This window comes from Vidua macroura, chromosome 28 (genome assembly GCF_024509145.1).
Source record: "Vidua macroura isolate BioBank_ID:100142 chromosome 28, ASM2450914v1, whole genome shotgun sequence".
NCBI lineage: Eukaryota > Metazoa > Chordata > Aves > Passeriformes > Viduidae > Vidua > Vidua macroura.
Genome location: NC_071598.1, coordinates 2494281 through 2514309, shown reverse-complemented (window position 1 = coordinate 2514309; position 20029 = coordinate 2494281). Strand labels below are relative to the sequence as shown.

The 20029-nt window shown below is 44.9% G+C and overlaps 2 protein-coding genes across 3 annotated transcripts; one reads left to right on the top strand and one right to left on the bottom strand.

Moving 5' to 3' along the window:
- Positions 1-862: 862 nt before the first annotated feature.
- Positions 863-12334, bottom strand: CDCA2 (cell division cycle associated 2). The gene is made up of 15 exons (XM_054000584.1): positions 12114-12334; positions 10905-11477; positions 10232-10362; positions 9494-9635; positions 8738-8937; positions 8414-8492; positions 7801-8045; positions 7138-7225; positions 6422-6633; positions 5963-6041; positions 5302-5354; positions 4216-4431; positions 3548-3722; positions 2901-3100; positions 863-2481 (listed from the first exon to the last, which is right to left on the bottom strand). The coding sequence occupies exons 2-15, from the start codon at positions 11416-11418 to the stop codon at positions 1651-1653; spliced, it is 3165 nt and encodes a 1054-aa protein (XP_053856559.1). The 5' UTR covers positions 11419-11477; positions 12114-12334; the 3' UTR covers positions 863-1650.
- A 546-nt stretch (positions 12335-12880) lies between these two features.
- Positions 12881-18576, top strand: KCTD9 (potassium channel tetramerization domain containing 9). 2 transcript variants are annotated; one of them, XM_054000585.1, is made up of 12 exons: positions 12881-12950; positions 13924-14045; positions 14655-14698; positions 14858-14954; positions 15149-15207; positions 15844-15972; positions 16402-16469; positions 16560-16655; positions 17289-17438; positions 17690-17795; positions 18046-18179; positions 18360-18576. In XM_054000585.1, exons 1-12 carry the CDS (start codon positions 12903-12905, stop codon positions 18474-18476), a joined length of 1170 nt encoding a protein of 389 aa, XP_053856560.1. In that variant the 5' UTR covers positions 12881-12902; the 3' UTR covers positions 18477-18576. The 2 variants fall into 2 exon arrangements, with proteins under 2 accessions (XP_053856560.1, XP_053856561.1); XM_054000586.1 differs by lacking the exon at positions 15844-15972.
- Positions 18577-20029: the final 1453 nt, after the last annotated feature.

The following is a 20029-nucleotide window of genomic DNA, read 5'->3' as shown; positions in this document are numbered from 1 at the left end:
TGAATTTATTGTCTCTTCCTCCAGGACAACTCTTCAATCTCACGCTTCAGTCTGATATTCAGGATGTAACAGCCCCAGTGTCACCCAGTGCTGGATTTGGTACCTCAAGCTGCACAGACAGCTCAAGTACAACATGACTCTGTTCAGACACAAAGTGATTTCCATATGAAACTCACACCTGATTCCAGCCCATCATCATTTCACTTTCCCAGTTTAATTCCAGTTCAGTTGCTGTTTTGTTTTGAACGGTAAAAGGAATAGCTATTTTTACTAATTTTTTAAGCTTTACATTATAAGCTCAGCCAGCCTGATTTTGTCCATGATGTTCTTTTCCAGGTCCCTTCCAAGCAGAAAGCTCAGCCCAGCCTGCCCTCTCCTGGCAGCCAAGCACAGCATCCAACCCAGGAACTTTCCCCAGTCTGCTTCCAAACCTAACCCCAAAAATAAATCCTCAAGCCAAACATTAAGGCAACTGTTTTTGGAGGGATTTAAGACATGGAGATGTGGCACTTGGGGACGTGGTTTATGGGCCACAGGGCAGTGCTGGACTCTGATCTTAAAGCTCTTTTCCAACCCCAATGATTCTGTAACTCAAACAGCACTTAAATAGAGGAGTTTCTTTCAAGTTGCTTTAGGAATTCTTGTCTGGGGAGAAAGAGGTACGAAAATCCAACTGCTCTGGTTGCTTTCAAGCTTTATAAAAGCAGCCAAGTACATAAAGGATTTTATCCCACATCACTCATGGTAAAAACCAGGTCACAGAAGGGACTCTGGTGGACACAAAGCCATTTCCTCCAGGCTGGCACGTGGATCCCTCTGGACTGGAGCACCCCAGGATGAAAAATGAAAGCAGCAGCAAAGCTTGGAGCAGAGCACCTGCAGTCCTCACTCTTTATTCCACTGTTCCAAGCAGAAAGTGCAAACAGGAAGATGACAAGGGCCAACAGGGGATGGACTCAGGACACACACACACAGGGCTGGGAACAACTGGAAATGAAGCACAGCCTTCCTGGTTAGGAATGCCTCTCTCCCCTCAGCCAATTTCATTTGTCAGATACATTTTATACAAATAAAGATCTAAAAGCTTTTTTTTTTCTTTAATGACCAGCCTTTACATCAGAGAATCATTCATGAACTCTAACACAAAATCTTACACTAAGGAACTCCACCTCTGCTCATGCCCAAAGCCTTTTCAGAAGATAGAGACAGGTTCCCCGCTTCCTCCTCTTCCCTTTCAAGAAGGAATTCCTTCATTCACTGCAGACAATCTCTTTTTAGTGTATTTTTGCAATCTAGAAGAAAGTATTTGCAAATTTCAACAGCAATTTATAGGGAATGATCAAGCATATGGGAAATAAACCCTTGGAGCAATTGTAGCTGGAAGAACACATTTGACTCTGTGGTTTAACTGCTAAAGACAAATTTATCAGAGAGAAGAATTTAATTCTCTTCATTACTTGCCATAACTGTACCAGACCAATGCTCTAAGCCAGTCTGCCACACGATTCAGATCTTCAAGCATTTTAGGCATCAAGACAAGGAAAAGGAATTCTAAGTTATCCAGAAAATGAATAAGAAAGTGAGGAAATACAAGTGGGAAAGAGAAGAAAACTGCACTTGAGAGACAACACAAGGCTCTAACAAGCACCTTCACTTCAGAAAATCAGAGATGCCTGAAACATCTTTCAATCTTAGCTCAAGAGTTTCTGCTGCTTTCAAGTGGTTTTGGTCACTCTTGTCCTTCCCACACACAGAATTTGTGCTTCTCCTCTGGGTGGGAGCCCAGGGCATTTCTTGAGCTGTGGCTTCACAGAGGCTTCTCCTCCTCCACCTCCTGCCAGGACCAGCAGCAAGAGGAGCCGAGTTCTCATTCTCCTTCCCTGGGGCTGGGAAGGGGAGGTTTTGTTCCCTGTGGTGAATATTCTCGGATCCTGCCAGGATGGATGTGCTGATGCTTCTCCTGGCTTTGGGAGCAGCTGGGAGGGGAGGCTGCTTGGGAATCTCACAGGGAAGCTGAATCCATGAGAGTCCCTTACTTGCTGCATCCTTGCTCAGCCTCATGCTGCGCCTCACCCTGACCTCAGCACTGGCACTGCTCCTCCTCCTGCAGGCCTGCAGGGATCCCTCCTTCGCCCGGGGGACTGATAAAACTTCTTCCACATCGTAAGAGCAAACTGGAAGATCAGCCCCAGTTATTTCCAAGTTTTCAACAGGAGGGAAGTAGAAGGCACTGCTGCTTCTTTTTCTTCTTCTCCTTGCTGGATCATTTCTGACAGAATCCTTTTGAGGACACTTGGCACCCTCCTGTACATCCTGTTGTTCCAGAATTTCCAGCCCACTTAGAAGATTTCCTTGTAATTCTTCCTTTTCTATCAAGGAACTGCTTTCTTTTGCTTCTTTTTCACATGGAGTCTCTTTGCCTTGCTGGAAATAATCAGATGTATCAAAATCACCTTCTGCATCTGGCACAGCATTTGAAAACTGGGGAGATTAAAAAAAAAAATCTTGATTTTTTTTAAATATAGGCAATAGGTAATCCATAAAAACCTGGTTTCAAACAGCTGAACTGGCCACTGTTCTCCTTACCACGTGAGTCTCCAAAATCCCAACACCTGACAGGGAATCCTGCAGGCCAGAATCTGTTTCAGTGTGAGTGAGGCCAAACTTCGGTTGCTTGAGAAGCAGAGAATACTGGAATGGCCAGGGTTGGAAGAGACCTTGAAGATCATCCCATTCCACCTCCTGTCATGGGCCCAGGCTGCTCAGAGGCTCAGCTGAGTTCTGAATGCCCCAAAACCTCCTTCCAAGGATGGCCTCCAGGCTGCCTGACCCCCAGCTTAACCACTCCCAGTGCTTTCCCCCCAAACATCACCTCTGTGATCCCTCAGCCCAGCAGTTACCTCAGGAGCAGACTCCAGGCTCCCTGGCACCTCGGAGTGTCCAGGCACAGAGCTGGTGGCTGCTGTCTCCTCCAGGAGCCCAGGGCCTGGGCACACAGCAGCTGCATGGAACCCCCTTGCACGCATCCTTGCAGCCTGAGGCTCCTGGGCAGTGTCCCTGCAGGCATCCCTGCATTTGGGATCACCCCAGCTTGCACCCTCTGAAGGAGAGCAAGCACGTGGTTAATTGACTGAGTGCACAAAATCTTCCATGTACTACAAGAAAAGCTTCCTCATCATTTACTGCATATATAAATTATTTTACTTATTTACCTATATAAAAATAACCTTCTAAACAACCATTCCAGATAAGCAGTGGGGAGCAAACCCAACAGAAAGCTCTGCACATCCCTTAACTCTTCATGCCCAACTCATCAGCTTAAAGACTAGGAAAATAGCAGTACCCAAAGTAAGGAGGTGGATCTTTTGTCAGATTTACACTGGAGTCCAACAAGAACTGAATTTATCAGTTGGGCATTATTAATTTATAAGACCCTCCAGACCCTGCTATTACAGAAGCAATTAAAAGTAAAAATTTCTATTTTGTTTAATTGTTGAAATAAATTAACAGAAAGAGCAAAGCAAAACAAAACTAAAACCCAAATCACCTGTAAAAAGTGCATCTGCCTTTGGTGAGTTTGGAGACGACACAGAAGAGAAAACCTCTGGAATTTCAGGGATAGGGCTGAGCAGGGGTTTCTTAGAAGCAATTTCTCTTTCCCCATACAAAGATTTCTTCACTTTTTTCTTTCTTCTTTTCCCATAGCTTGGGTGTTTTGTTTTCTGAAAAGATTGAGATGGAGAATAAAGCACAGTGAAATTTTAATCATCCTCTATAATATTTTTCAGTAAGTGACCCCATTACTGGATTTTGATGGATAACAACTGTTTCCCCTAAAAGGAAGGTTCCACTTCTTCTGCCAGCTACAGAATAATCTAGAAACTCAAAAAAAAAAAAGAATTACTTTTCTAACATGCAAGGACTCGGTAAGGGAAGAACCACAAACTCATTTGTTGGCCCTCAAGTCTGAAAAGTGGCACACAAACACCTCTCTCCAAAAAGCTCCGTTTGGCCCTACAAGAATTCAAGCCCTCAAGTCAGAAAGGAAAAGGGATGGGGTAGGAAATGCAGGAAAACACGATGGGGATAAAGAAGAAAATATTGGCAGCAACAGGAAGATCAAAATAATCCTGTAAGACACAAGGAGAGACACATGGAGAGTGAAATAAATAAAAATAAAGGCAGAATTCAGCAACTGCAGTGGCTGACACTCACCTGGGTCTTCTTGGGAGCAGCTGTGGTTGGATTCTTCTGTCTCTGAATCTTGCTCCTTCTTGGATTTTTAGTGTCTTTGTCATTATCAGTGTTTGGCATTTGGTGTTCAGTATCAGTGTCTTTGTCATTATCAGTGGCTCCTGTGCTGCTGCCATCAGTGTCCTGTGCCACAGCCCTGCACTGCTGGGGAACAGGATTTGGGGTGGCTGGGGGCACCTGCTGAGTCCAACAGGCACAGGAATCAAATGGAATTAATCTCTTATCACCTCATTAGGGGTTGGCACAACTGGGAATTAAATATTACAGACTCATTTCCCACAGTACAATCCAGTCCTGTTTGTATTAGAATGAAAATACAGTAAATTTTCATCTTCAGTTATTTAAGAAAATGGGTTACTTTTTTTATATTCCTCTATTTCTTGCCTTCCCCTCCCACCAGAGCTGTCCAACACTGAAGTCTGAAAGCACTTCTTGTACAATCAATCCTGTGCCTTGAAATTCCAGCAACCAAAACATTTTGTCAGATTATTTGGAAAAGCTCCTGGAAAATTCAATAGAAATTGTCCATTTAAAGTATCAGGCTGTGTCACTATAGGACACGAGAAAACACGACACACGCCTCTGCTCTTGGGATGGTAAAAGGAGAAAGTTTGATTTCTGACTCCAACATTTATAGCTTTCCAGGGATGACAGTGGATTGGAGGGTGAAAGTGCCACCTCTCCAACGACACTGGACAAACTACCAGTCCATCAAATTTCTCCTCCTCTATGAAGGAATGCAAAACAATAAGTTATTTACAGAAAGTTGTGTGAGAAAGTTTGTTACAAGAATGTAAACTCAGAAGGCTTTAGAAAATCTTAAAAAATCAGGATGACAAGGCTGTATTTTTAACAACTGGAAAATCACTTTTACTGAAAAATCTCATTTCCTCAAGGCACTAACAGGAGGCATTTCCATATACCTGGATAAGGATAATCCTCATACCTGAGGCCAGGAAAACTTTAAGCATCAAGAAGGATAAAAGAACAATTCTGTCTGAAGAAGTTCAAATAAACAAAATTAATTTCATCACCAAGGAAACTCACCTTCCTTTTAGTAGAAGAACGAGTTGTTATTTCAGGTTTGTCAGTCTCTGCTACTATAAATGAAAAAAAAGGATTTTTAATCAGTTTCAATGCTAGTTAATCACATTTTGAGGAAATTATCTACGTAATTTCTGACATTATGCACTTCAGCCACTTTAGTCTTGAGTAGAAACTTAATCTTGAGGACTATCAAACATGGCAAGATAAAAATTCTACGTTTCTCTACAAAATAGAGGAAAACTCAGCTTGGGAGGCTTTGGTAACAATAATTAGAACATCCAAAGCTTTCAAGAAATAAATATGCACAACCCACTTTCAATTCTTTTGTTGTTGGTTGCTGTTTAAAAGTCATCAAAATTACAGTGTCAGAATAAAGACTCTAAAAAAATTACTTTAAGCAGTAAAATTTTCACAGAAGGATATGCCAAGTTTAAATAAGATCCAGTTAACCTAAAGCTCAGGTAAACACTGCAGCTACTGCAAGGAGCTTCAGAAGAAAACCTTTCAATTTAAATGCTAGCATTCAAGTTTTAGCACAATTGAAATATATCCCCTGTATTAAAAAAATTACAAACAGAAAAATAAACCAAAACCCTCAACTCTCAGTTTTCAGGTACTAAAAGATTCATTATCTATTGATAAAAACCCAAGTTGGGGTTACCTTCTGCAATTTCAACAGATGAAGGGGCTTCTGCAGCAACAGAACCTTCCAGGAATTCTGGGAGAGGCTCAACGCCTTCCTTCAAACAAAAAATGACATTTCTTAGCAATAAATTACAGCAGATATTTGATGGACCTTGTCCATCAGTGTTTGTAGACAAAGTGGTTTTATTTTGTTTCCTTAAAGAAGACACCTTTGTTCTGTGTGGCAAACACAGCAGCAAAATACAAGAAAAAGTGAAGGGGAAAACATTTCAAGGTCCAGAAACCTTCTAAAACAGCTCTCCAGGCCTAAGTGCTGTTCACAATTCCTAAAAACTCAGCTTCTAAATGTGATTCTGTAACTCCAAGCAGACTCTACTTTTATATTTCAGCAATTTCTTTGCAAAACCCAGCAGGCTAGGGGGGAAAATGAACCAAGAATTGACCATTGACAGGGAATAGAGACCAAGAAACTCACATCACCCCAACCAAAATCCAGGAGGGGCAAAGGCTCCTCGGAGAGGCCCGGCCTTGCCCAGGGGCTCTGCCCCAGGGGACGCCCCGGGGAGGCTCCTCTGCGTAGGGGGGTATTGGCAGGCAGGCTTTGGTCAAAGATTTCGGGGCTCAGATCTTCCCCAAAAGTCACTTTTTTCTTCTTTGGTGTTTTGGAGCTCTGACTGTCAGTTCTCTCTGTTGGAATAAAATGAAACAAACAGTTGAGTGAAGGGGAACTGGCACAGAGCAGAGGTTTTGCAAGAGATTTAAATATTCTCCTAAAAATCACCACCCAAACAATCAGCAAAACACCATCTTTACATGGACCGTGAGGCCAGCCAGGATTTTCACTCTGGATTTATTAAAAATCAAGGAAGAAAAACTAAAAATTACTACCTGTTCCCCAAGTTTCAGTTTAAAAGTATAAAACTCCTTTTAAAACCAGGAGTTCTATTCTGGTGGTCAAGTCTTTCTGAAGTTTTAAGGTGGGATTTTTTTTGATAGACTTTCTTTTCCTTGGCAATCTTGTTTTCCATGTCATCAGCAGGATGCCACAAGGAGGTCATTCAGTGGTGATTAACACCAATAACCAGACTTAGCAAAGAGGCAAAAACCTTATCACCACAATATTTTACTTATTTAAAAAAGAAATAAAGAAAGCCAAGAGATTTTTTTTTTTCTTAGAAAGGGGAATCTGACCTGTTTGCAATGTTTCAAAGGCTTTTACACAATTGGAGACTGCAGCAGATTCATCTTCTCCTCTGTCAATATCACTGTTTAAGTATTCCTGTCAAATTTAAGATACAGTTCAATAAAATTTAATTAAAATATTGTCCTCTAAGCAGCATTTAATAATCAGTTCTTTTGTTTAACCAAACCTCCTTGTTTGCTGCATGAATAAAACTCAAAAACATTCATTTCATGGAATCATGGAATGGTTCAGGTGGGAAGGGAGCTTAAAATGATCCAGTGCCACCCCTGCCACGGGCAGGGACACCTCCCACTATCCCAGGTTGCTCCAAGCCCTATCCAGCCTGGCCAGGAACACTGCCAGGGATGGGGCAGCCACAGCTTTTCTGGGAATTCCATCCCCCAACCCCACCCTCCCAGGGAACAATTCCTTCCCAGAATCCCATCTAACCCTGGCCTTTGTCAGTTTGAAGCCACTCCCTGTGTCCTGGCACTCCAGACCTTTGTAAAGTCTCTATTTTTCCTGTCACCCCTTCAGGTCCTGAAGGTGCAACTGGGTCCCCCCGATCCTCTCCCAACTTGAGAGCTCCAAGCAAAGCTCCCAAGATGACCAAGCAGCATGAAATCATTTCCAAACCATTCCCAAGCCACGGCAATCAGTCACCAAAGCACCTTTATGCTCATCCTTAGTGCAAGCACTGAATCAGCCTTGGGGCTGTGGGGGAGCTCCTTGGCTGGGGTTTTCTTCAGGATGGGTCTCAGCAGGGAGCTGCTCTGGGAGAGGTCAGTGCTGGGAGTGCTCCCAGGGGCTTGGCTTCCACCCAGCATTGCCAGGCTCACATCCTCCACAGCCCCAGCCTTCCTTGTGCCAAGGTCTGCGACAGCATCACCAGTGCCACCGTGCTCACACCTGTGAGCTGCAGAGCAAGCAGAGCTGTCACACTGAAGTGTTACAGGAAAAGTGACAAAACTTCAGTACTAAAAGCATGAGGATAAAAGCACACACATCTCCACAGATCCTGTGCAGAAACACCCCACAAAAATCCACCCGGCTGTAAATTCTGGCTCTTTCTGTGCCAAATGTACATTTGCTATTTTCCGAAATTTATAGAACATACTAAAAAGAAGCATTGCATGAATAAAAAGTTATATCAGGTTTCTACTGCATCCTAAATTGTAGACAAGATAACAAATGTCAGCTGAAACATTTCCTGACAAATATTCCGGTATTTTTATTCCCTAATGAGAGTTTAACAAAGATTATAACAGTGCTGCATTCTCTTACCATGGCCTGTTTCCAGGGTATCTCCAGTTGCAACAGTGTCCACGGATTTAATAGGATTTTGCTGCTCATAAACCCATTCCTAAAGAAAGAGTTACAGGATTTTTACAATAGCACAAACTATGGGGGGTTTTAATCCCACAGATCAAGGATTTCAGAGTTTTTTCCATCATCCACTATTTCAGCTGAACTTATTTTCCCAAAACACCCAGGGAAATGCTTAGAATATGCTTAATTCATTAAATGCTTAGCAGGATTACACATGGCAAATGAAGAAACTGTCTGTTTTAATGTGTAACTTAGAGGTTTCTCCCCAGTTCAAAGCACCTTTGCAGCAGCAGCAGGGTCAGGGACAGTCACAGCTCGGCGTGGGGACAAGATGCTGCAGATCCTGAGCTCACTCCTGCTGCTCTTGCTCCCGTTTTCGCTTAAATTTTCTTTCAAAGCAGCTCCTCTGTTGCCCAACATAAACTTTTCACTCCACTGCTCCAGGTTTGGCTCTGTTTTAGAAGATGCTTTGTTCTGAGCTGCATCAATTAAAAATAAAACAGAACCCAAACAAATCACAAAGACAAACTTCAGGTTTTTCAATTAATTCTTTTTGTATTTCTTCACCAAGAGGTGCAAAAAGTCAGGAAATGTTCTAGGCAGGGAGAAGAACACATTTTTTAGATCTACTTTGAAAATAACATTACCAACCTTCAAAACAAAGTAAGAGATTCTTTTCATATAATTGTTAAGATCAGCAATAAAAGAGAAGTAAAATGAAAACCATTCTCTGTTTCATGGAAAAAAATGCAAAACCATTAATGCTTAGTGAGAAATCCATCAGAGAGTACAAATCTAGGAACTAAAACTCAGGAAAGAGACCCAAAAATAGGAGTTTTCAGAGAAACCACTAATCAGGGTCCATTAAGATGTTTTAAGCAAACAAAACAAACCTCAAACCAAGCACAAACACCTGTGCCAAGCCTTATAAAGGAAGATTATTTTGTTTTATAAGAAGTATTTCTAGTTTCCTACTTTTAGCCTAAGGGAAGAGCTGATATTTAAGGTTGTGACCAGGATATTTAATCAACTTACAGGAACCTCCTTCCTGGGAAGGCTCCCCCAGGTCTGAGGGCCCAGCCTCCCCCTCAGCTTCTTGCAGGGATTCAAAGGAGGCTTGGAAAGCATCGATTTTGTCCTTCAGCGACCTCACATTTGCAGGTTTAAAAGGACTGATCTGCCAAAAACAAAATTAATCCCATCAGGCATTTCTTCCCTCACCATTTGACCTTTAATGTTTTGTATTTGCACTTTGACATAAAATACAAATAATCTAGCATTTAATCTGGCTGCAATTATATCTGTACAGTACAAAATAATGAAAAAAAAGGAACTTTACCCAGAAATCTGGTACATTTTATTGCATTTAATTTGTTCCTCTAGTCTAGAATTTGCTTTCTGACAGCCCAGGATAGTTCAAGTTATGAACAAACCTGATTAAACAAGTCACTCATGCTTGAAATTGACTTCACTTGGAGCCAGCAACAGTTTAATTACCCAAAAACCAAGTGCAGTAAACAACGGAAAGCAACAAGAATTAAAATTTATCAGCAAGCTCAACATGGAGAAGAAATTCCAGCCTCTATGCAGTGCAAACAAAACCTGGAACATTCCCTTGTCCTGAAGTCAGGTGACCAAGGGACAACAGCAAATTAATGCCATGGTTATCCCTTTTGCTGGATTCTTCCCAAGACTCATCTCCCCTTCTCCCAGCACTAGGTGGTTCCTGGGGGAATGCAAGTTCCCCATCAGATATTTGGGAAGGACTCTCACCTGGGTGAAAGCTTCTTTCTGTCTGCTGCTCCTCTGCTGGGCCAGGTACCGGATCAGGGTGTTGTTTTCTGGTGATCCCCTCAATCCAATGGTTGATCTTCTCCTAAATTTTAATGAAGTTGGGGAGGGCCCTGTAAAGGGGACAAGAGGTTAAAAAGAAAAACAAAGCACAAAACCACAAAAATGTTTTGTAACACCTAAAGCTTTAAAATGGTAATTTTTTTATCTTTTTTAAGGTTGATTAATGCTACTTATTCTAAGATCCAAAATTACCTGCTTAGCTCCATAAATCTCCCTGAGCACATGAAATAATCAGAAACCAAGTCTGCCTTTTAGCTTTTCAATTGTTTGCTAGTGTGTACAAATACTTGCAGATTTTGTCATGCAATTCCCTGGTGAAACTCAAGACACTTCAATAACTGAAGAGAGATACACAGGGAGCATTTAACGGTGTAGGATATGCCCTGTCCAGTTAAATGGCATAATTATCTTATCCGTGGGATGTCCTATAAAGATGTTGCAGCAACAGCCTCTCAGAGAGTGCTCCTGGGCACATCCAAACTCTGATCACTTGAACCTGCCCTAAATGAGAGCCTCTGGAATGAGGCTGGACTAAAGGAGCTGGAGAAGCCCCTCTGAGAAGGACAAAAGTCATCTGGCACTCCAGCCTCACCCGTGGGTCGTGTTCCAAAACCTTCCTGAGTGATCCCAAACTCAGCATTTATCACAGCAGCAGAATCAACTGGTTTTTTCCTCTGTTCAGACAGTCCAAAATCAGGCTTTCCTTCCACTTTGTCCCCCTCAGGAGTGGAGAAGTCATTTCCCAAGGGAACAGCTCGGCTGCTGGACAAATCCTCCTTGGAGTGCAAAGGCAAGGGGGGTTTGCTGAGCACATCCCCCCCGAGTGGCCCAGAGCAGCCCCCAGGGAGCTGCCAGCCCTCATCAGCCCCCTGGGGGTGACACAGCTTCTCCTCGGGGCCTCTGGGGCATTTCAGGGCACGTTTTGGTGACCACGTCTGCTTCCCATCAGTGAAATTCTCCTTCTTGGATGGTCTGTTGACTTTGGACTTGGTCACTTTGCAGCTCTTCTGGGCTCTTGATGGAGGGAAAGAGGCCTCTTCCTTCTGTTCAGGACAACCACTCTCATTTTCTTTGACTTTCAGGGGAGTTTTAGATCCTCTGAACATTGTTTGGGACTTATTTGAAGGAACATCCACTCAGCCTTTGCTGCTGTAATTACAGATTCCTATTAAAAAGAAAAAAAAAAAAATCTTATTACTTACTAAGGGCAAGAGCTCACTACCATACTCAAGCTTCTCCCAGATCCACATTTTTCCTGGACAAGGTGTTTAATAGTGGGATGGGAAGGGAAATTTATTCCCCAAAACCTGCAGGGAAAGGACACAAGGGGCAGGGACCAGAAAGAAAAACACAGAGCAATAAAAATGTGCATTATAAACAGGCACAGGAGTGGCTCAGGGTAAGGAGCCACAAGGCTGTGATTTCACTCTATCAAACTCCACATTCATATAAAATACGTGTATAAAATATGTTGTATAAAATACAACAATCACAATCACACTGCAACTGTTTTGCTCCAAGTGTTACAATAAATATCAGCAGTTTAATACTACTTTTAATAGCACTAACTAGTAGCAGCAGAAAGAGAATGCAAGTCCTGGAAAGAAATCAACAGAAGAAACAACACTAGTAATATATATATATATTTTTGTTTTACTACCACTAGCTTCTAAGTAGAAACTTTAAAAAGCTAGGGTTTTTTTTTTGCAGTTAGTTTCTTGAAGTTAATGACGTACAACTCAATAACGTGACTCTGAAACTTCGCTTCTGCAAATACGTGCACTTTTAGAAACAGAATTACCAAAATTAATCCGCTTTACAACGCCTGGGCAACCGTTTTCTTTCTTATTCTTTCTTTTTCTGCTCTCAGGCCCCAGCGGAGACCGATGGCTGCAGTCACAGCCACCGGCCGAGGAGGGGAGAACACCCAAGCCGAGGCTCCCCCGGTCTGTACCGCCCCGGGGCACTCGCACCCCGCAGACCCGGAGCGCAGCCCAGGCATGCCCGGGTACCCCCGCGCCCTCCCGGCCGCCCCCCGAGCGCTCCCCGCTCCCGTTCCCCGCCGAGCCGCCCTCACCTCGGCCCCGCGCCCGGCCCGCCTCACGCTTCAAACCGCGCCACGCCCCTGCGGATCCCTCCGCGCCCCCGCCCCTCCGCCCAGCCCAGCGCCCGCCGCAGCCTCCCCGGCCCCAGCAGCACCGCAGGGAGGGCGGGTCACGGCGGCGACCCCTCACCGCTGCTCTGCCCCGGGGGTCCGCGCGGCTGGCGGGGGACAGGGGGGACTCTTTGAGTCGGCGGAGAGATCGCGGGCCGTTGGGACGCAGCACCGCTGTGGTACGGGTGGAAAAAATAAAATGATTAAATTAATTCATTCAACGGCCCGCGCGCACGTGACGGGCGACAACCAATCACAGAGTGCTTATGCAAATATGGATGCTTCTTCTGGTCGCGATTGGCTGCCGCCCCGGCTTTGTCCCGCCTTCTCACTGCCCATTGGACAGAGATGCGGCGCAGCGCGGCGCTGATTGGCCGTGGGGCCTGCCCGTCCGCGCCCGCCCCTTCCGGGTGTCGGCGCGGCGGCGGGCGCAGCATGAGGCGGGTGACGCTGTTCGTCAACGGCAGCGCCCGCAACGGGAAGGTGAGGCCGGGCCGGGCCGGCCCGCGGCGGGTCCGCGCCCCGCGGGGCCCTGCCCGGCCCTCCCGCAGCCTCCCGGGGCAGCCGGGCCTGCGCCGCGCCGTGCCGGCGGGGAGCGGGGCGCGGGGTCCCCCCTCACTGCCTGTGGAGGGAATCGCGACAGGCGGGGATTTGGCGCGGTTGGAGGCGCTTGGTGGCTTTGGGGAGTCGCGTCCGGCTGCTCGTGTCGGGCATAGCTGTGGGATGAGGGCTCTGGGGGGAGACGGATACCCTGGGGATATCCGTGGGAATAATCGCAATTAATTGTTTAAAACCTCGCTAAAATCGTCTCGAGACTCAAAACGGTGATTTTTGGGCGCAACCAAGTGCTTGTCCGGCAGAGGAAAAGACGCTGGGATGCATTTCCGCAGAGGGTCCCTGATCTTGATGTTTCCGTGCACGTTCTGAGTGTAGACGTTGATGTGACTGCTTTATCGTGTAATTCTATTCATTCTGCCCACGATCCCGCTATTTCCACCCGGGGCCGGAGTGCAGGAGTTCATGTGACCGCATTTCAGCCTTGCAGTTCTGCTGAATTGTGTCTGTGATCCTGATTTTCCATCCACATCCTGAGTGCAGACAGTTCCTGTGCCTGTGCTTTAGTCCTTGGTTTTAGGGAGGGAAGTACATTTGGGAGAGGCTTGGAACAGAACAAGTAGCAATGTTTCTTTAGAGAAAGAAATAACTGAATTATATTCCTACAGCACCAACATATTCCCTCAGTGCTGTTGCAGTGAGTTTTGGTGGGAGCTGTGCAGGTCACCCTGGTTTTGTGTTCCAGCACCAAAGCTGGTCTTTTCCCTTCTTTCTTGGTCAAGATCCAAATGGATTTTGCTCCTCCTAATAGTCCTGATAAACCTGAAGTGGCAGAACTTTTGGAGCACAGTTTCCTGGGTTTGTTTTTATTCACAGCCTCCTCTCTTCTCTCCTCCCCCAGGTCGTGGCTGTGTATGGGACTCTCTCAGATTTGCTCTCTGTGGCCAGCAACAAGCTCGGGATAAAAGCCACCAGCGTTTACAACGGGAAAGGGGGGCTCATTGATGATATTGCTTTGATTAGGTGAGGATCAGCCAGGAAAAGGCAAATCAGGGCTGTGGATTAAGAGACTAACCTGTTAATCCTCCTTAATCCATACCCAGTGCTTTCCCCAAAACCAGATGTGATCATTTCCAGCCAGGATGCCCAAAGGTCCTTTGTGTCTTTCTAACTTCAAACCATTTATTGATTCAGAACTTGATACAAGCTGTGTTTGAGGCCTTTTCACCTCCTTCTGTGTTGATTCTAGGGCAATGTTTGTGCCATGAAATCCCCACTATGCCAGTCAGCCCTGGAATGACAGGATTTCTGTAAAGGAGACAAATTCTGTCAGTACCTTGGCTTCACCGAATAGTCCCAGGCTGGGGAGAAAAGCAACTATTTTGTAAGAATTAATTGATTACACAAGTGGTCCCTACCTGGCTGCTGCAGATAAAATCTCTGGTGAAGTCAGTCCATTCCAATCCAGTAGAACCTTCAAAATACAGATAAGAATCAGATACAGAAGTTCCAGCTAATGGCCACTAGTCATAATTTACCTGAAAGAATCGGGAGAGGTTCCACTGTCAATTAGATGAACAACAAATTATGATTAACCTTCTTTTTCTCTTCCCTCTGCCCCTCCTGTCTCAGGGATGATGATGTTTTGTTTGTCTGTGAAGGGGAGCCCTTCATTGGTGAGTCTGTAATCTTATGTTTAACCTTCTATTTAATAGAGTTGATTTTGCATTCATATAAACTTAAGATTTTATTTTGTGGTGTTTTCAGAAGATACCTCTTTGTAATTAAGGAGTATTAACAATTTTTCCAGTAATTGCTTTGTTTCTTGTCTGCAGATCCTCAGACTGATGGGAGAGCTCAGGAGGAGCTGACAGGGTCCCACACAGACTGGCTGACTCTCAATGTGGGAGGCAGATATTTCACCACCACCCGGTAAAAATGGTCTTCAAAAACTTCATTTCAATAAAGCAAAATACCTTAAAAAGTAACTTACTGTCAAGCAGGAGGTCTTTGACTCCTGCAGCTTTCTCTGTATTTTATGTTTGCCATGACAGTTTTGCAAGAAATTAATTCTTAAGCATTTACAGATGAAAGAAAAGTAAAGTTGGGCTGCTTTTGTTTCCTAGGAGCACTTTGGTTAACAAAGAACCTGACAGTATGTTGGCACACATGTTCAAAGACAAAGGTGAGTATGCTGAGATGAACTTTATTATTTTTAAGTAATAAATGAGCAAAGTAGGCAAAAGTCACTGTCAGGCTGAGGCTCTTGTTCATTAAGTAAAATATGCAAAGTATGTTGAAGTACCAGAGCAGAACAGGGAATTATTTTTTAATAAATTTATTTCTCTCTGTTTATCATCTCACCACCTAATGTTGATCATCTGTCTCACAAGCTGCAAATACAGCTTCCATCCATTGTGAGTAGTTTGGGTCCTTTGTTTGTTTATTTGATTTGAGGTTTTTGTCTTGTTGCATCTTCCTCAGTTTTGTCAGCAGAGCCAGTGAGCAGACTGCACGAGGCAGCCTTGGGGAGACAATCAGGCTAAAATTTCAGTGCTGCTTTTATCCTAGCCAGGATTCTTTTGTATGTGGTAAAAATTCAGTTATTCAGAGCAGGAACAAAGTCATTTTAAGCTGATTTTTCTCCCCACTCCTCTTTTCCACTCCTCTTTTCCTTCCTTCTCTCTCCAAACCGCCCTTCCAAGTGGAATGTTTGCTATTCCAGTCCCCTTTGGTAATAAAAAACTCTGAAAACTGAAGCAAATGCTCTTCTATTACTACATCAAAAGTAATTTTATATATATATATGTTGTGGAAACAGATGCTTGGGGGAATAAGCAAGATCCTAGAGGAGCTTTCCTCATTGACCGCAGTCCCGAGTATTTTGAGCCCATTTTGAACTATTTGCGTCACGGACAGCTCATTGTAAATGATGGCATTAATTTGCTAGGTAGGTATTACCTGTCTGACATCTCCTAAATTATTCCTCCTTGGAATTAAAGCTTTGCCCGTGGTGAAGCCAGGGGGAGCTTTGTGTGCTCATCCCTGTGGTTGGGAGTTTTCCTTTGGTGGATTTATTCTCAGCAGTGCAGCTCCATGTGCTTGCTTTAATGAGGATAGGCTGGTTATTTCTCTTTGGAGCATTAAAAGCCCATACTGGATTAATATCTGGAATTCTGGAGTTGATCTCTTTAACCTAATGCTGGTGTTGGAAATGTTGTGACTGAGTTACGTTTTTCCTTTTAGCTGCAAGCAAACTTTTTCTCTCTCCCCAGTTACATCCAGTATAATGTGTGTGTGTTCTCCAGTAAGGGGAGAGAAGGGTGCTGCTCTCTGGATCAGCAGTTCTCTGGAATAACCAGCACTGCTTTGTTTGTAGGGGTTTTGGAAGAAGCCAGGTTTTTTGGGATCGACTCCCTCATTGAACACCTGGAAATTGCTATTAAGGTACCTTGCTCTCTGTAAGCCCTGGATGCACGTCCTGCTGTCCCAGGGAACGTGAAACTCAGTGCTGTCCCTGTTGCCTCCTCTGCCCAGAACTCCCAGCCAGCTGAGGATCACTCTCCCATCTCTCGGAAGGAGTTTGTCCGATTCCTGCTGGCAACGCCCACCAAGTCCGAGCTGCGCTGTCAGGTGAGGGAGCTCAGCCTTTGTCTTTCCAACAAAACTCCAGGAATTGTTTCCTAGCACCTGATCCAACTCTGTCCTCTTACAGTTTAAAACCACAGCCTGTTTTTAGGAAATATCCAAATCTTGAGAGCTTTGCATTTACATTTCATGGTGTTATGTAATAGAGTAAATGATCTTGTGAGTGTGTGTTTCTATGGGACCATGGAATGGTTTGGGGTTGAAGGGACCTTAAGGATAATCTTGTTCCAATCTGCCATGGGCAGGGACACCTTCCACTGTCCCAGGCTGCTCCAACCTGGCCTTGGATGATTCCAGGGATGGGGCAGCCTCAGCTGCTCTGGAATTCTATCCCAGCCCCTCCCCATCCTCACAGGGAGGAATTTCTTCCCAATATCCCATCTAAACCTGATCTCCAAATCCATTGCCCCTTGTCCTGGCATTGTCTGTCCATATAAAAAAAGTCTCTCCCATCTTTTTATCAGCCCCTTTAAGGTACTGGAAGTGTGTCAGTACATCTGTTTATCTCTATAGATTTATATACACAACTACCCAGACGTGTTTCTTTTAATTTATTTGTGTCCAGACCTTCCCCTTCCCTTCTGTGACCATTTTGGGGGTGTTCACTGGCTTTTCCAGGGTCTGAATTTCAGTGGAGCTGACCTTTCCCGCCTGGATCTTCGCTACATCAACTTCAAGATGGCCAATCTGAGCCGCTGCAACCTGGCCCATGCCAACCTGTGCTGTGCCAACCTGGAAAGAGCTGACCTCTCTGGATCCGTGCTGGATGTAAGGATGCTGCACCCTGGGCAGCCTGGGCTGCCCTGCACTTGTCTCAGGAAATAGGAATTGGAACAAAAAAATCAGTTTCCCAATGTTTTCTGTGATTGTTCCATTTACAGCACTCGCACACTTCCTCACAGTAACAGGGGGGTTGTGCTTTGGGGGGGTTCATTTGCAGTGCAGAATTTAAATCTGTGTTCTGCTGATTTTTGGTGTTTATCTTGACACCCTCATGACTCACATCCTGTCTCTGCCAGTGTGCAAACCTGCAGGGGGTGAAGATGTTGTGTTCCAACGCAGAGGGAGCATCCCTGAAGGGCTGCAACTTTGAAGATCCATCAGGCCTTAAAGCTAATTTGGAAGGTAACTTTTTGCCTGTTAATTATTCTCTGGAATCAGCCCTGTGCCTGTACATTTATGTGGCAAAATTCAGCTGTGTTTGTACAGTCCATGGGAAGAGCCCACAGCTCTGGGCTGGTTCTGCCAAATAATCATTAAATTCCCAGTCTTGCCTTGGCCTCTCCCAGTTTACCCAGCTCTTGGGAAGCATCACCTGGAGCTGCTGCATTTCTGGCTGGTTTCCCTCCCAGCCCTCCCTGTGGGTGTGTTGCAGGTGCCAACCTGAAGGGTGTGGACATGGAGGGCAGTCAGATGACCGGGATTAACCTCCGAGTGGCCACGCTGAAAAATGCCAAACTCAAGAACTGCAACCTCCGAGGAGCCACGCTGGCAGGGACTGACTTGGAGGTGAGTTAGCCTTCATTTCCTGGCCATAAATATATATATGTGTACAAAAGATGGTAATTTGGGGGATTGCTGGCTTTTCTCCAGCTACAAAGTTAAATGGAGTTAAGGGAAGTGGAGTTAAACTTTTGAACAGAGTTCTGTCTCTATTCAGTTAACATTATTTTTCCTTTCCCCCTTCAGAATTGTGATCTGTCAGGTTGTGACCTACAAGAAGCAAATTTGAGGGGATCTAACGTGAAAGGAGCCATCTTTGAGGAGATGCTGACACCCCTGCACATGTCCCAGAGTGTCAGATAGGGGCCAGAACACGCTGAAGAGGAAGGAATCCAAACATTCATCGTGACTTTCTTCACCTCCTCCCCTTCCTGAGTTAAAGTCATGGTTATTAGCCACCTTACATTTGCAGTAGTGCCTAGGTAAACTCTTTTTGATCACTTTTGGGGAGGGAATTCTTGTTTTCAGAGGTACCAGCAGAGACTTTGTACCTCTGTGAGCACAGTGAGGAAGTGGGCTAGTGCTGGAATCAGAGAGTGTGGCTGGTTTGGGGGGGGAAAGGTTCAATGGTTTCATTATTTAGCATTGCCTCACTTTGGAATGCATTTTAATTTATAAAGCACAATATATGCAATTCTATTTATTAAATCTGTAGCTGCAATATGAATAGAAAATGTTACTCCTGTACAGTAGCAACCAAATTGAGGTTTACAGGTGTATTTCCAGTCTGGATCCATGCCAGGGGTGGCTCAGTGTCCCCAGGGGGTGCTCAGGTCTCTGCTGGGGTGGAAGCTGATGGGAACATCCCTGCTCAGAAATTGGATATCTTTAAGTAATCCTCTCCAAATGAGTGTGGAGGTGCACTGTCAGTCACAGCTGGTGAGAAAAATCCTGCTTTCACATGTCCTGACCACTCCAGGCTGGAGTTCCTGCAGTGTTTTCACCTTTTGTGGTGAATTCAATGCAGAGAGGAAACTACAGAGCTGGCACCAAAGCAGAGAGAGGCAGAGGGGCCCCAGCTCATGCTCTTACCCTCCCCTCATGACCTCAGCAGGTGAATCTTTCCCTGTTTCCCCTCCATGTACTATGCAAAGACTCCCTGAAAGCTCCTCAACCTTTTCCCAGCTGGGTCTCCCTGTTCTGTTTGGGCTGCTTCAGGTGGCTGTAAAAGCATCTTGCCTGGGGCCAGGTGCCCTCCATGCCCTCCCACACTGCTGTGCCTGTGCAGAGAACAGCTGGAGCTGCTTGTGTGGGGGAGTTGTGCAGGGCAGAGGCCTCAGCACCCCTGATGTGGATAAGGAGCTGCTTCCCTGTAGGATCCATGGAGTTCTCAGCTCACACCACCTTTATTTTACACACAATCAAAAAGCACATGAAGAAACTATACCAAAAAAAAGAAAAAAAGGTGCATCAAGAACTTACCTCAGATGCTTAAACCACCCCAAAGTTAAAACTAACCTTGAATTTAAGGAAATCAAGCTGTTACTGTAGAAATACAAAGGAAGAATAAGAACCAGTGGATCCCAGCTGGAGTCCCACAGGAGCTGGAGTTCCACAGTTCTTCAGGGGGTTGTCTCTCCCTTGCAGTGCAATTTCTGTTGTCTTGTCTCAGTTGTTGTTACAAAAATGCTGCTTTGCCACCAGTCTGGGAGGATCAGAGATGGCTGAGGGTCAGCAAAGGATGTGTTTGGGGGGAATTGCAGGATTCTCCCTCCTTTTCAAGTTGGTTTGACTCAGGCGAGTGACATGAGCTTTCAAGGCTCAAAGTCCCAGAGCCACGAGGTTCAGAATTGGGATTATTTCCTGCAAATCCCTCTGGATCAAGCTCTAGGACAACACTATATCCTTGGAGAAAT